This window comes from Ambystoma mexicanum, chromosome 14, assembly GCF_040938575.1.
Source record: "Ambystoma mexicanum isolate Mex_15411 chromosome 14, UKY_AmexF1_1, whole genome shotgun sequence".
In the NCBI taxonomy this organism is placed as follows: domain Eukaryota; kingdom Metazoa; phylum Chordata; class Amphibia; order Caudata; family Ambystomatidae; genus Ambystoma; species Ambystoma mexicanum.
The window spans coordinates 607,009,183-607,026,101 of record NC_090940.1 but is presented as its reverse complement, the minus strand read 5'-3'; the positions used below and the strand labels follow the sequence as shown (position 1 = coordinate 607,026,101).

General features: G+C 46.1%; 1 protein-coding gene across 1 annotated transcript in view; it reads right to left on the bottom strand.

Annotated features, from left to right (window-relative positions):
• VIPAS39 (VPS33B interacting protein, apical-basolateral polarity regulator, spe-39 homolog) overlaps nucleotides 1-16,919 on the bottom strand; it is a 375,619-nt gene that overhangs the window by 154,983 nt on the left and 203,717 nt on the right. Inside the window, exon 10 of the mRNA XM_069637994.1 lies at nucleotides 2,971-3,073. Within this exon, the coding sequence (XP_069494095.1) occupies nucleotides 2,971-3,073 (103 nt within the window). The remainder of the gene's footprint in view (nucleotides 1-2,970; nucleotides 3,074-16,919) is intronic.

Here is a 16,919-nt window from a genome sequence, read left to right as displayed (position 1 = left end):
CGCCTTATTTCCATCACCCCTTTCCTGGGGAAGCTGCTTGAGAAGCTGGCATTGCCCCAACTCAACTTAACGACCATCAATCGAGCATCCAGAGGCACGGAAACTGCTCTTCTGAACACCCGTGAAGAACTCCTCGTATCTCTGGACTCCAACTCCCCAGCTGTCCTCATCCTTCTCGATCCCTTCTCTGCCTTTGACACAGTCAACCATTCCATCCTCATACAAAGGATCCATGATACCCTTGGTATCTCGGAACGGGCAAGGGGAATGGCTGTCATCCTTCCTTACTGACCGCCCCTCCCAAGTCATCCTGGGCACCTTGTCTACTACTAGCTTCTCCACCTGTGGTGTCCCCTAGGGTTCCATCTTCTTCCCTTGGCTCTTTAACATCTAACTTGCTCTGCTTGCACGCCTCATCTCATCCTTCTCATCCAACTTCCAGTGCTAGGCTGATGACACAGCTCTTCTTCAAACTTCCTGCTAACCCTCTTGCGCCCTCCATCATCACTGACTGCCTATCTGCCATCTTGTCCTGGTGCACCTCCAACGATCTCTGCCTCAACGCCTGTAAAACTGAGATCCTTCCCATCGGGACCCCTCCTTCTTCCCTTCACTCTGGCCTTCCTCCTTGGGCTCTCCCTCTGCTTCTTCTTCTGAAGCCAGAAACCTTGGAGTCATCTTTGACTGTGCTCTCTCCTTCCTCCCTCACACTCAGGACATTGCCAAGAAGTCCCACTTTCAGCTCTTCCTTCTCAAAGGAATTCTCCCTTTTCTCAACTTTCCCCCAGAGGCTTAATGTTACCAGAACCCTGGTTCTCTCTAGGCTTGACTATTGCAATAGCCTGCTCCTGAATCTACCATCTTCCACTCTGCGACCCCTCCAGCTAACCAAGAAAAGGACAGCGAGACGTAACCTTGGCCTTATGCCTATGGACTGCATCTCTCCTGTCCTAGAGAGTTACACTTACTTCTATCATGGCCCCAGGCCATATAGTACTCAACAACCCAAGTACTTTATCTGTGGCTTTCCGTGAACTCTGACTCCCCAGCACTTACCCCCTCTGCCCTCTTCTTTGCTGCACTTGCACGTTCTGAATACTCACAAGGCATAGAAGGTTTGTCCTTTCTTCCTTTGTCCCATCACTACTCTTAATATAGATTGTGTTTCGTAATGTTTTTCATCCCCTTGCTCCCCCCCTCGCACTGTGGGTGCTTTTAAACAGTATTTTACTTACTGTATAAGCAACCAACAAGCAAACAGTTAAAAGAAAAGAAAATGGGTCACCATTGTACTAAAATGGTGCTTGTCTTCTATTTTCACCAACTCAATGACTTATCTCTTGAGCCTTCTTCTGCCGTCCTGGGTGGGGGAGGTCCGGCTCACTCTTTTGTCTTTGCCGGGTTCCATTGGGAAGCCCACTGGAGGGCACCAGCGTGTCTGGGAGGACATGAAGCTGGGAGTGCACCGAAACTCTGCATGTCTTTGTCCTCCAGTAAGTCTGCTTGAATCCAGTTCTGACAAGAGAATGCCCTTCATTGAGTCTGTCTCTTTTTAGCAAGTGATTTTTTTGTTCCCAGGTCCTATGCTTGGACACAATCACCAGTGAAACAGCCAAAGCGCATTAGGCCAGAAGGGTTTGGAAGTGGAATTTATAATAGTGGGAGCTGGGACTCCTGGTTAGAGAAGCAATCTGAGCTAAAGGAATTAAGGCAGCAGTATGCACTGAAAGTATGGCGGGTTCTGCAACACAGGACTCGCTTACTGCACAGCCCACTGCCCAAGATCCTCACACATATCACAGGCACTCACGGCTGGGTTACTGGAAGCAGACATATGTGATTAGAATGAAGTGAACTAAGCTCAAGGATGGCGATAGGCATAAGTGACCCACCCGTCTATTTGGCGTTTTATCCTCAACAGAGATGCAGGGCCACTTGCTATACTTTGCACTTGGAAGGTATGCAGTATGCCACTCGGACTTACATAGAGGGTATTTTAGTACAAATCTTCTAGCACACAAATGAGTCTACTTAACAATCAGTAGAGAACAAATGACAGCAGCAAAAGCAGGTCTGCCCAATTACAAATTAGGAACCTTCAAGTGGACTCCTGCACAAGACCTCCCGTAATACAGTTCAAGTCACTTGGAAATAATTTTGTCCTTGCACTCATGTCTAATCTTGGTCATCTTTGCCGCCAAAATAGTTTGGCGTATAAATGCAGGTAAGTGTATTAGGCCTAGAGGGTTAAAAAGATAAACTGATACAGTGATTTTCAATGAAGAAGTGAAAAAGAGATTGCATAACTGAAACCTGGTACTGATGGTTTGAGTTCACATGAGCAGGACTGACAGTGTCTGTTATTTGTCTAGTAAACATTGTGAACTCATTGTTATAGATGCCTGGAAGATGATATGGTGGAAATTGGGTGCTGGGGAAATGTGTTGGATTTAGATCCCTATAGGGTTTATGGTTGCCCGCAGCTATGAAAATGTTCACGCTTCTTACCAGTGTGCATCATGACTGCATAGCTGGGGGAGTGCACATTCTACGCCCACTGAGTTCTTGATCTTTCTCTACACATCAGTCAACAAGGGTGTCAATGTTTTATTAAGAATTATGGTGATTGACTGCAAAAGGAATGCAAGAGGATGCACTCAACAACCAAAAGTTAGATATTACTGCAGTGAGCAAAGACGGTAACGGTGCAGAGAGTAGTGGTGGTCATGACAGTACCCTGTTAGAAAACAGGGCTTAAGCTCCCCTCCGACAAAAACGCATCATTGCAACAGTATTATATTTGTTCAGTGTATTACAGTCTCTGGGAGACCCACTGTCTCAATGGATAAAGGAACTGTCCCACATGAGGAGGAGAGATCCCATTAAGGAAATCCCAGGCATCACCTCGGAATGAAGCACTTTCACAGAAGGAGACTGGGAGTAATCCATGGAGTAGGAGCAGACTCTTACCTCAGGAGATCCAGGAGAAGCTGCTGTTCACCCATCTCTTTGAGAAAATGGATGAAATGCCGAAGCGCTACTTGTCGGACCTCCAGCTCCCGGAACAAGATTTCTGAAGCAATGAAAAAAAATACTGCCATTAACAAATGGTCCTTCAAGTGGAAGGTCTGAACTTGCACACCTTCACAACAGCTAAGGATTTCTTCTTGTGCTCCTGCTTTTTTCCTGCCAATGAGAACATATAAGAAGATTCACGCACGGCCACATCCCATTCCCAATGCGTTGAAATGACACAATCTGGGGTGCATGCTTTTCATTCTGCAGGGCTCAGTGTATTTGAGGGAAGGGCCAGAGGATTCTTAGTCTCCGACACCCCATCAGTGCTTCAATTGTGTCAGGTTTCTGGGGATTCATCATCCCACTTTATATCAATAGTTTGAGGGGCGGCAAAGCTGAAATTGTACCCAATGCCTGAACTTGATAAAGTAACAATAGCGAGAAAAAAACACTCAGAATTAATTTACCGATCAACCATGCAGATTCCATACGAAAGCATAAGTAATATTATGGTCGCTACGAGGACCGTTGCAAATCTGGGCAGAATGCCTACCTCTAAAACATGCAATTCCCCCCTTTTTCAAATTCTAGAAAGAACCACCCGCAAAGCTTCCTTCCAACATACATTTTTCCTATTAAATGTAGCCTGCAGAAAAAAACATGTGGCTCAAAAGTAAAAATGAATTGTTCCCCCACTGAAGAACTCTCAAATGCCTCCTTTCATGCATTCTGTATAAACATGTATCCTATTGGTAGAGCAAAGCTCCAAGTATAAACATATATATGTCGGGAAAGAGCTTTACACTTAACCAAATATACCGAACAATTCTCTGAAATTAGTTTCTCTAAATTGTACGTTTCATGCACTTTTTCTTTTTTTTTTTAAGTCTTTAAATGAATTATTCTGGTTCCATTTTTCACGCAAATTGATTAACAAGATTTAACATGTTGTAAACTGGCCTTCAATCTATACTGTTGAACACTTTCAATACACTCAAGGGGGGACATTTACACAAGGAAGAGGAATGCTTTTTTTCCCACTGACTTGCATTGGAGGAAAGTACATTTCAGACAGGATAGATTTAAAAAAAAAGGGGTAATGTATCGACATTTTGGACAAAAATGTGTGACTCTTCCACCAAATTTTGGGGACTTGGTCGATATGCTTTATTCTACAATATCCTAAATTAAGTGTTCAGTGGACTGAACAAAACTGTACTTTGATACCATTGTTAAAAAAGAAACAACTGAGCAGACAGTATAAAATAGTTCATTATGTGGGCTAGAAATAAAAGTGTTTAAGTGACAAAACAAGTTGAAAAAAAAAGTACACAGTTGTTTTGCTGTTCAACTATAAAAGCATCAATTTAAAAGTAGCCTGCCCATACTGTTAATAACGATAAGATTTCATGCGAGATGGGGTGTGTCCAGGGGGTATTCAGATTTCTTGGACACTAGATCACTCTCAATACTTGATCATCGATCACTAGATGATTATTTTGCACAACATCCCTGGAATAAGATGAAGAAATCATAAGAGGGGCATGTCCTTTTTTAAAGCCCGCACTAGACAGCAGGAGCAGGGCTAAGCTTTTACAAGAAACACAATGCAACAGAAAATATGGAAACCCAGTCTTTATATTAAGACCCACAAAAGGAAGCACTGCCATCGCAACAAGCAAAGATGTATGCAGTGCTCGACACTGCACAGGTGTTGGCGAGACAAAGCATTCCAGGACTTTGTATTTTGTTCTCATAAATTGGTGAGGGAAAAGACAACGTAACATAAACAAGAATTCAGTTATTCCTAAAGGCGAGCCAAGTCTTAGTGGGCTCTACTTTCAGTAACTTTACCGTGCTTGAACACATGCAGAGGTTGATGAGGGATGCAGGAACCAACAGGCACAATGCAAAAATAATCTAAGATTAGCAAATGTCCCGACCAGGGAATATTTCAAAATAATAAGAACCTATCCTCTAGACACCACTAAATATAGAAAAACGATACTATCCCAAAAGCAAAAAAATAAGGCAAATTGTACAATAGAGTTTTAAGCTCACAGTCACATCAAGGACCAGCTAGCAGAGGGGGCATCAGGACCAGCGAGATAGGAGGAGAGGGGCATGAGGGACCAGAAAGTGGAGTAGAGGGCATAAGAGACCATCCCAAGGGAGAACCTCAGGGGCACTGGTGGATTGCAAGTGGAAGAGGTGGAGGAGCTATAACCAGGCACGTGGTGCAGCAGTCAACCATTGAGGAAAACACAGAATGGATTTATTAACAGCCAAGATCCTGGTCCACAAGACTGGCAGCATTTTGTGAAGGGTCAAGGCAAGGGGGCGAGCCAGGCAAACATGCAAACAGGTTATGACCCTAGCCAGACTGCCCTTTGTCGGGATACCTGCAAGGAATATTTCTTGGCGAGGGTTGCTCATGTCATCATGCTCCAATCCATGCACTTTGATTGTTTTGGGATGGTGTAATGCTTGAGCTCAAATATGGCCCTGGTGTGAAGTGCATTCTGGGGGCACTCAGAGCCATAAATGGATATTTGCTGCATGCCTCAGTGAAAGCTGCACTTGTACACAGATTTTCAGCATTGTTAGCAGTATTTTACTGGAAAAACATGTTTTCAACGTTATTTGTTGCTTATGTTGGTCTGCATGGCTCATCCAAGGACACGGTGCTCGCAGAAGCTGGGATCCGCAGGTGCAGGCTGGTACCTGATAAGAAAAGGTTGTTATGGGCACTGTCAAAATTGAGGATGAGTTACAGAGTTGTTTTGCTTGTTCTTTTGAGAAAGGGAAGCAATCTGCTCCTTGGGGTTACAGTCGGACGCTCCGGCCGGAGAATACGGTTAGCCGTCAACGCGCAGACTCTCATGCCAGAAGGTTCGAGAAAATGCCACCCCCTTTGTGAAGGGCTTATAATGCGGTGCTCTGGAAAGGTCAGACAGAAAGCAAAGGTCTCAGTCGGAGGGGGCAACGCTTCGTTCCGAACCTGTGGGTTGCTGTGCACTGTGCCTGGCTGCATTGCGGGGTCTCACAGCTGCTTCTGGCAAGATGAGGAATGAAGTTTTACCCACGGTGAAGTATATTTTTAGATCACTGTTTTTTCTGTGATTTATTTCCATTACAGTTTATTCCTTTATGTATGCTTAACTATGAATAAATAGCCGTATAAGAGCTAACTTATCTTCTAACTGCGTGCGTCTGTGTGAATCATTGCCTTGCCTACTTGCATTCAAGGGTTGCTCTGCAGTGTACTGGTGATAAAAAGATACATGTCTGTCCGTGCACTTTTTTGCAGGCAAACAGATGGGGGAGGAGGCATTCCTGATCCTGAGAGGCAGCAGCTTCGGCAGATGCTGTTGGGAGCTGGGTGCAGGCCTGTCAGCCACTTTTCACAGCATCTAAGCACCAATGGTATGAATGAACCAGGCCCATTTAAGATGGAGGTTCTGCTCAATGTAAGCGCCTTCCTTGCTTGTTCTCTGTGGGATGGTGGGTGTTAGAGACAGTTTTTCAAAAGTCCAACTAAGGGCTTCATAAAACTGTATCGGAGGCAGTACAAAACACCACTCTTAGTATAAGGCTGTACCACCTGAGGTCATTTGGCAGTGTAGACAGAGCAGCCAGGCGTATCTTAGGAGGAAGAGAGAGCTTTGGAAAGTACAAAGAAATTATAGTATACATATGGTTCCAAAGAAACACTTACACCCAGAAGTATTGTAAAAAGAAAGGTTTATTTTAAATACAAGTAGACCAAGGGGTGAAGTAATAGAGTATAAACACAATATAAAAACACAACACAATGCTTAGGATACACAGACCAAAGCATAAACCTTATTCAGAATTACCAACAGTGATTCAAGGTAAGTTACACCTAATACAACACATTTAGAATAGAACAAACCCATTCATGGGGAGTAAAACCATATCAGTTACGTTTTTATTACTTTCAGTAATACCAGGGCAGTAGACCCTAATGGTAATAACCTTCAGTGTTATACAAATAAGAATAACCAGTTATACCACAGAGTTACAAATATACACTTTGCAACAAATGTAACCTCCTCTACTAATAGAATGGATCCTGTTCAGTAAGATTTTCATATTTATGATAAATCTTCCTGACCTGTGTCAACCCCAGAACATTTTGCTTTGACTGGGTAAATATTTTACCTTGTCCCTAGGCAAAGGGGAATCTTTTTCGCCTCTCACCCAGTCTTTTACTCTTTATGGGTGACCTTTTTATGTCTCTTTATGTGAAAATGTGTATGGTTGAAGTTATAGTTTCCTATAACTATGGGCTTAGGCTGGGTTGCCCATCTGGGATCCCCTGTTAATTTCTCTTTAGTATACTTGGATGAACTACTGTTCCCAAGTAGTAAAGAGGGATTTTCACCTCCTTTACATTTTATATAGTGTGCCAGCACCCCCCCACCTTATGTGGTGTGCTGGAGGGATACAATGTATCCCCTTTCTTACTTATCTGGTAGCATTTTGTTACAATTGCAAGTTTTCTTGAATCAACCTGGGGGTCTCTAAAACAACGAGCCTGACCCAGAGACTGTTAAGATTCATTCGACTCCAGAAGACCTGCATTTTGAGCCATTCTACATCGTGCTGAGACCTTGCGGGCCGCAATAACGGAATACACTGGGACCGCAAGCCATTGTGTGGTGCACGGTCTTCCAAATTCCGAATTTCACTGCTGGACTCCAGGGACTGGATATGAATCCCATCAGTCCCTTCACCAGAGTGCTGCACCGAGTGAGTGACAAAAATCTTACAGGCAATATTAAGTCTTCTCCTGGCTCCTGAAAAGGGCGCCAAAACCACAGGGTCAAATCCAGCCGCAAAACAAATCTTGCCTGGAGTCTTCCCTGTTGATCCCTGCTGCAAAATCCCTTCCAGTGTCCTGTCTTCAGTCTTAATGACAAGGAATTCATCTACCAGGTTTTTGGCTGCAGATCGTGAGGATGTCCTGCTGCAAACTCTACCTCTGTGCTGAGGTACTGTGTTGGCTGGGATATTACTTACGTTAAGCCTTGTGCGATTCCTGTGAAGCTTTGGGGATGATTCATGTGATTGGGAGTCCTCCCATCCAGTTCGCCCAGGCCCAATGCTGGAATCACTCTAGGTTGTATTTGTTGTAACTTGATGGTCGTGAAGATTATGAAAGCCTCTGTCCCCAAGTACCACACAGGGAGATACACAAATGACTCCCTGTGCGATCCTTGAGGCCACAGGTATTAGGTGCTGGAGTGCCAGGAACACCGGAAACCCCCTCCCGCTGCAAGGCAAGCAGGTAATTTCTACAATGTCAAACAAGCAGTAACCAGAAGGTAGGCTGTGAACCACTAATGGGCTTACCTAGGTGGAAGGAGGGTGGGACTTCAACCAGCGGTCTTGGGGAGGCAGAGTGAGGAGCGTTCAGAGCACCCTCAGTGTGTGATCGGCGGCAGCAGTCGGGAGGAGAGAACAGGCAGTGCTCGGTTGGAAGGTGGTCACACACCGGAATACCTGTGAGAGCTGCGGGTGCAGACTCGAGCGTAACAATGGTATGGGACAATCCAAAAACAATCCGTATGAGTTCCGAGGTCAAGTTACAGAGAGTTCAAATCAACAACAAATCCGAAGGAGTATCAGGAGAAAAACAGTTATTGCAGTCCAGAAGTCGGTAAACCAGAAGCAACAGGATGTAGGCAAACAATCCAGAGAGGAGGCGAGAGGAATCCGTTAAGCAGTCCGTAATCCAAAAAAAGCAATGAATCGAAGTAAATAGTATGCCAAACAGTGCCGGGTTGAACAGCTGTGAAGCACTGGACAAGTGCGTACTGGCCGCTTTTAGCCTGTTGCCAAGTAGTCAGGTGATCGAGTTTTTGGTGTCACGTGATGCATGCCTACAGCACGTACTCGGGACTTCCACGTCACGTGCTGCGTAGTGTTAACAGCTTGTCAGACTTTCTGGGTCACGTGATGCGGGATCAAACCGAGCTGGCACCTGAGACGACCCGTGGTGAGACGCCAAGGCAGCTGCAAATGGAGGATTGGACGCAGGTGATTCGGACAACCACTGATGCCCGTCTGCTTCCATGGGTGCTGCCAACGGGTACCACACTGCTGCCGCGCTAATCGGGTAAGCGAGGGTAAGTGTGCACAAGGGGAAATGGAATGAAGGGAATCAGAGGGGGCACTAGAGTGAAGGGAATCAGTATTCGTGACAGACTGCATGACGGAGCCCCCCCCCCCAATGGCCCACGGCCCCGTGGGCTGGACGGACAATCCCGATGGAACTGGGCAACAAGACGAGGGGCATACTCCAAACCAGTCCACTAGATACTATAACCGCCCCCTACAGAAGCGGGAACCCAGGATGGCGCTAACCTCGCATTCATCGGGGGCAACGACAGACACATGAGCAGGAGGAGACAATAAGGGTTGGGTCAGGGCAGGGTTTAAGCAAAGATGTGTGAAACACCGGGTGAACACGCCAACTACAAGGGACCGAGCGGCGATAGGCAACCGGGTTCAGGACTTTGGAAACCCGATAGGAACCAATGAATCGAGGGAGGAGCTTGCGGCAACCAGGCAGGTGCAGGTGACGAGTAGACAACCACACACGGTCCCCAACACAGTACTCCGGCGCCACAGCCCCTTTCCTGTCAGCCGCAGCTTTCATGGATGACTGGAGCTCCCGGAGATGGGCAATGGTGTGGGCATGGACAGTGGCAAGGTCACGGATACAAGCAGAAGCAGCAGGAGTGTTTGACAACGAAAGGTCAGGGAAAGGAAGAGTTCAAGGATGTTGGCCATAGAGGGAGTAAAACGGGGAGAAGCCAATGGAGGAATGCAAAGCGTTGTTGTAGGCAAACTCAGCGAGGTGTAACAAACCGAGACAAGACTTTTGATGTTGCAAAGACAAACAACGCAAACATTGCTCCATGGCCTGGTTCACCCTCTCCGTTTGCCTGTCTGTTTCCGGGTGGTATGCAGAGGAGAAACGGGCATCAATACCAAGCAACTTCGTAAGAGCTTGCCAGAATCGGGACGTGAATTACGAACCCCTATCAGAAATCAAGACTGAAGGCAGCTCAAACAAGCAAAAAACAGCCTTGAAAAACAGGTTGGCCAGGACGGGAGCGGAGGAAGGAATCCCTGAACAGGGTATAAAGCGAGCCATCTTTGTGAAAGAGTCAACCACTACCCAAACTGTGTCGCCACCTTGCACCCGGGGTAAGTCTGCAACAAAATCCATTGTGAGGGTATGCCAAGGTTTCAGGGTACAGGTAGTGGTTGGAGCAGACCCAAAGGGCGACCCCTGCGGGTCTTACATTGGGCGCAAACCGAACATGTGTTGACATAATTTTCTACATCACGTCTCATCGAAGGCCACCAACACCAACGTTTAAGCAAGGCTAGAGTACGCCTTTGACCAGGGTGTCCACTGATGATGGCATCGTGAGACCATTCTAGTGGCAGGTTTCGGGTATCACTGGTGGGCAACACTAACCTCTCCTGTACGAAAGGCAGTCCATCGCGATATACAGGATCCCATTGTGATAGCTGGTGTGGGTGTTGGGAAACTCAGAGACGAATGGCAGACAACAAAGGCTGCGAGGGTGTACAAAGGCAGACTACATGGCCCTGATCAAGTACGGTTTCTGGCAAGATCGGAAGGGACACCCACCCAGGAGAGCGGGACAATGCATCTGCTTTACCATGTTTCACACCCGGCTTGTGTTTAATCTGGAAGTCGTATGCAGCAAAAAACAGGTGCTATCGCACTTGCCGGCTGTTGATGCACTTGAGCGAAGCCAGGTCCTGCAAGTTACGATGGTCTGTGAATACAGTTGTTTGGTGTCTAGCCCCTAGAAGGTGGTGTCTCCATACCTGGAAGGCGTCTTTGATAGCCAGGAGTTCCTTCTCTGTGACGGTATAGTGAGACTCAGTGGCAGTGAATTTGCGTGAGTGGAATGCCACAGGGTGTAGGCGACCAGATGACGGGCATGATTGAGAAAGTACAGCCCCCAATGCAAACGATGAAGCATCCGCCACCACCACAAAGGATAATTCCGGGTCCGGATGTTGGAGAACCAGAGCCGTGGTAAAGGAGGATTTGAGCGACTCAAAAGCAGCTTGCTGCTCTGATGACCATGTGAAGGGGATGTGAGGGCTAGTCAGGGCTGTAAGAGGTACCACGAAAGAAGAGAATCCCGAGATGAACCGCCGATAGAAGTTACCGAATCCAAGGAACGACTGTAGGGACATGAGATTCGCAGGAACAGGCCAATCTAGGACAGCACGTATCTTGGACTGATTCATGGTCAACCCTCCCGGTGAGATATGGAAGCCCATGAACTCTACCTCCTTGGTATGGAACTGGAATTTTTCTGGTTTGGCAAAGAGCGCATTCTTGTGCAACCGGGACAAGACTTCTCTTACATGTGACACATGCTCCTCTAAGGAGGAGGAGAACACGAGAATTTCTTCCAGGTAGACAACGACATAAGTGTCCAAGATATCACTGAACACGTCATCCATAAACCGTTGGAACGTGGCCGGGGCATTACACAGCCCGAAGGACATAACTGTGTATTCGTACAAACCATGTCGGGTGCAAAATGCCGTCTTCCACTCATCTTCCTCGCGGATACGGATCAGACTGTATGCCCCTCGGAGGTCGAGTTTGGTGTAGATAGAAGCGTGAGGCAACCGATCCAGCAACGGGGTTATGAGTGGAATCGGGTAACGATTTTTAATCGTAATTGCGTTTAGTCATCTGTAATCAACACAAGGATGAAGATTGCCCTCCTTTTTCGGGACAAAGAAGATCAGGCTTGCTGTGGGTGAGGTGGAGGGCCAAATGTGGCCAAATGCAGAGCCTTTTGAATGTAGTTCTTTAGAGCCAGGTCCTCGGAGGGAGAAAGGGAATAGACCCGCCCCTTGGGTATCGTGGAGTCGGGGACCAAATCTATGGGACAATCGTATGGCCTATGCAGAGGTAGGCCCTCCGCGGTCCCTTCATCGAAAACTGCCCGATAATCAAGATAAGCTGTGGGGATGCTAGCCATGACTGCGCCAACCGTATGTGGGACTGGTGCGTCTACTTCAGTTACAGCAAGAAGCGCAACAGCCCCTAGTGCTCGTGATGGGGTAGGCACCCCTTCGGCCTCTATGAGACAATAGTGTTGGCAGACATCAGATTCGAAAAGGACTTGACCGGTCCCCCAGTTGATAAGCGGGTTGTGCCGTCATAACCAGTGTATACCCAGGATGATCCCAAACTGGGGGGTGGATATAAGATCAAACGTAAGCATTTCCCTATGGGTATCCTGGATGATTACTTCAAGAGGGGCGGTCTGTTGCCTGATGGGACCGGAAGTAAGGGATGTCCCATCCACGGCATACACCGGTTCGGGACATTTCTTGGTTACCAGAGTTAAATTGAGGGTATTAGCCAAGGTTATGTCAATAAAGTTGCCTGTGGCCCCTGAATCGATAACTATCTGACCGGAGTGTGAGGTGTCCGAGTTTGGTTTCAGAAGAGCATAGACTATGATTGGTCTTACGGACCCAAATGCGGGAGCTGTATCGGAGGGGGACTGGTGAGTGCTTGCCCTAGCCCCCAAGTTTAGGGACGAGCTTTCGGAAAACCCTGATTCCTGTGCTTTGGGCGGCGCGGGCAGTCTTTGACAATGTCCATTAAGACCACAGTAAAAGCAGGCATTGTCCGCTCTCCGACGTTCCCTTTCTGTGGTGGTTAAGGGGCTACGTACTCCCCCGACCTACATGGGTTCACTGGGTGATTTGGGAGGCTGAAGATGGGCTTGTGTACCGGAAAACCCGAATTCCGTCCTCCATTCAGTTCTCCGAGCGTCTACCTGCAAAGCCAGATCAACCAGGTCGGGATAGAATGCCGGTAGCAATGGCACAACAGAAAGGGCGTCTTTCATGTGGTTACTCAATCCCCTGTAGAACACCACAGCCTTTTTGCTCTCAGGCCATGAGGTTTCCACTGATAGCTGGTTAAAGCGGGTTATGTATTCTATAAGAGGATATTTTCCCTGGGCAAGGTCAAGTAGCTCTAGATCCCGTGACTGGGCCTTATGTCTGGTGTCGAACACCTTGGACATTTTGCTCACAAATAGGTCAAAATCATAAAGGGCCGGGTGGTCGTTTTCTAGCAGAGCGTTCGCCCAAGAAGCTGCGATGCCGGCCAAATGGGACAACATAAAGGCGGCCTTGGTGGTGGAATCAGGGAACGCCAGAGGTCTGCAAAGAAAGTGGAGTTTGCACTGGTTCAGAAACATGCAGAATTTCTTGGGTCACTGTGGTATCTTTCGGGGGCTGCCAGTGGAAAAGGGGTAGGAACCACCACTGGGACGGGGGCAGACGGTGTACTAGTGGGAGCCGGCGCCTGTGGGGTTGCGTCCCCAAATTCGGGATCAGATGGTAGGGGATGGCGTACACTGTGTAGGGTGTCAAGCCGGTGATGGATAGCTGTGGTGGCTGCAGCCATATCTGCCCTTAGTACGGTGACAGCTTGGACTAAAGCGGCCACAGGGTCTCCAGCCGAGGCCTCCATAATCCGGACGACAAACAGGCTTCACAGTCTGTTGTAGCTTGATGGTCGTGAAGATTATGAAAGCCTCTGTCCCCAAGTACCACACAGGGAGATACACAAATAATTCCCTGTGCAGTCCTTGAGGCCACAGGTATTAGGTGCGGGAGTGCCAGGAACCAGGAATGCCGGAAACCCCCAACCGCTGCAAGGCAAGCAGGTAATTACTACAATGTCAAACAAGCAGTAACCATAAGGTAGGCTGTGAACCACTAATGGGCTTACCTAGGTGGAAGGAGGGTGGGACTTCAACCAGCGGTCTTGGGGAGGCAGAGTGAGGAGCATGCAGAGCAACCTCAGTGTGTGATCGGCGGCAGCAGTCGGGAGGAGAGAACAGGCAGTGCTCAGTTGGAAGGTGCTCACACACTGGAATACCTGTAAGAGCTGCGGATGCAGACTCGAGCGTAGCAATGGTACGGGACAATCCAAAAACAATCCGTATGAGTTCCGAGGTCAAGTTCCAGAGAGTTCAAATCAATAACAAATCCGAAGGAGTATCAGGAGAAAAAACAGTTATTGCAGTCCAGAAGTCGGTAAACTAGAAGCAACAGGATGTAGGCAAACAATCCAGGGAGAAGGCGAGAGGAATCCGTGAAGCAGTCTGTAATCCCAAAAAAGCCGTGAATCGAAGTAAATAGTACGCCAAACAGTGCCGGGTTGAACAGCTGTGAAGCACTTGACAAATGCGTACTCGCCGCTTTTAGCCTGTTGCCAAGTAGTCAGGTGATCGAGTTTTTGGCGTCACGTGATGCATGCCTACAGCACCTACTCGGGACTTCCGCGTCACGTGCTCCGTAGTGTTAACAGCTTGTCAGACTGTCTGGGTCACATGATGTGGGATCGAACCGAGCTGGCGCCCGAGACGACCCGTGGTGAGACGCCAAGGCAGCTGCCAATGGAGGAATGGACGCAGGCGATTCAGACAACCACTGATGCCCGTCTGCTTCCATGGGTGGTGCCAACGGGTACCACACTGCTGCCGCCCTAATCAGGTAAGCGAGGGTAAGTGTGCAGAAGGGGAAATGGAATGAAGGGAATCAGAGGGGGCACTAGAGTGAAGGCAATCAGTATTCGTGACAGATTGCATGACAGTATTCTCTGAAGTCCCTGGACCCAAACTAACTTTAAAGTGAACTACCTACTTGTTTTCAAGAGACTTCCTCAGGAGCTCTGACTTTGCCTGCAACCAACGCCTATCTCAACCTGCCTACAGCTGGCACCTAGACCACTAGGGTCCCTCTTCTGCCACTGAGAAAACTCCTGCAATATACTAGGGGTGGACTGGACAAGAAAAGCATTCGGTCTTGAAAAGTATAACAAATGTTAACAAGTTACTTACTTGTGAAAGAGTTGGTTGGTAATTGCCCCTCTGATATATGAGCAGTTACAACAATTCTTACTTTGAATGTGTTTGGCCCTTCTTAAAAGTATATATGCGGTTATTTTACTCACCTGTGAATTGTGTCCCCCTGTTCCCAAAAGTAATGCTGTTGGCTTCCCCTAACTATTTCTTTCAGAATATAAGTGTATAAGTTTACCAACTGGGTCTTGTTTCCCCCAACATGCTTTATAGCCTGTTTAAAGTAGGTCTGCCTTGAGTTCTACTTACCTTGAATAGCTGTGTGAAATTCTCAATAAGTGTATTGTGGGTTTTACTAAACTTGGTCTGCCTAGTGCCACCATAAAATAAGTTAGAGAGTTATTGCTCACCTTAATCTGTGTTCCACTAATCTAAAATGGGATAGTTTATAACAAAGTTAGGTCTTACTCACCTAGCATAAATGAAGGTTATCTTAAATGTAGTAGGAGATTCATACAGTTCCATGAATTTGTGTTCCACTATTCAGAAAAGTATACTTGTAACACTGGGTTCCTCCCCTGAATCTGCTTAGAGCATTTCCCAAATAGTCACAGGGTCCCATTACTTACCTTGAAATACTGCTGTCTTTCGTGTAATAGGGTTTTATTCTTAAAATGTTATTTGGTACTTATGCTATTCTTGTACTAATACTTTAATATGATTAATAAAAATTAATAAACAAAAACAAAAGTGTAATAGGATTTTACTGTCCCTGATTGGCTTAGTGCATTCTAAAATAGTTGGCGTGTGTTAATACTTGTCACTGAGCAGCTTAAGGCCCCTCCAGAAGGCATATGAGTTGTTTACTAACTCTGAACTGAGTTCTAAAAAGTAAGGTTGCAAGGAATACTTGTAACAGAGTTGGTTTGTTATGCGATTTCATAACTGAGTGTCACTGCATGACTGACAAGGTCTACTACCCTTGAAATACTGACTGTAGTCAAAATGTATATATAACCTAGTTTTAAACCCCAAGAATAGCTAATTGCATTCTGAATGTGAAATACGTTTGACTTACCTTGACTACTTATTACATTCTTAATAAGGTTATACTTTGGGTTGTATCCCTTAGGTATTAAGTTGGTTTTATAATTGTGTTTATATATAATGTGATAGTACTTATTTACCCAAGATTCATCTTGGCCTACTTGTATTTAAATAAAACATTTATTGTTACAATACATAGTGTTTCTTTGGACCATATGCATGTTAAAATTCCTTTGTACCAAGCTACAGCCCTCTCTCATTCTTAGATAAGCCTGGCTGCTCTGTCTATGCTACCAAATACTCAGGTGGTACAGCCTTATACTAAGAGTGGAGTTTTGTACTGTCTCAGTTCTATGGTTTTACTAAGCCCTTAGTTGGACTTCAGAGAAACTGTCCTAACACATAGTTACTGATTACTTTTCATAACTCAGTACAGAGATAATCAACTAACTCAGATACTTGTAGAATAGTGATCAGTATGAACGCTTAACTACATTTAGGATAATCTTCAGTTATGCAAGGTGAGTACAACCTATCTTGTAATAAACTATTACAGTTGGTTTTCAGATAAGGGAAACATAGACTAAGGAAAGCAAACGATTTGTAAGACTATTTTAGATATGATCTAAAGCAGATCAGGGGAAGCAAAACCCACAGTACACTTATTTAGAATGGCACACAGTTTTTCAAGGTCAGTAAGACCTTGTTGATGAACTGTAACAATTATTCTATTACAGAAATAATAAAGTGAAACCTAAATATATTACTTTTTAGAAGAGTGGGATCCAATTCACAGGCAAGTACAATAACATTCTATACTTTTCAGAAAGGAAGAACACATTCAAGGGTAAGTAAGCACTTGTGTAACTAATTACATTTCAGAGATACCGTTACCAAACCAACTCTTTCACAAGTAAGTACTTT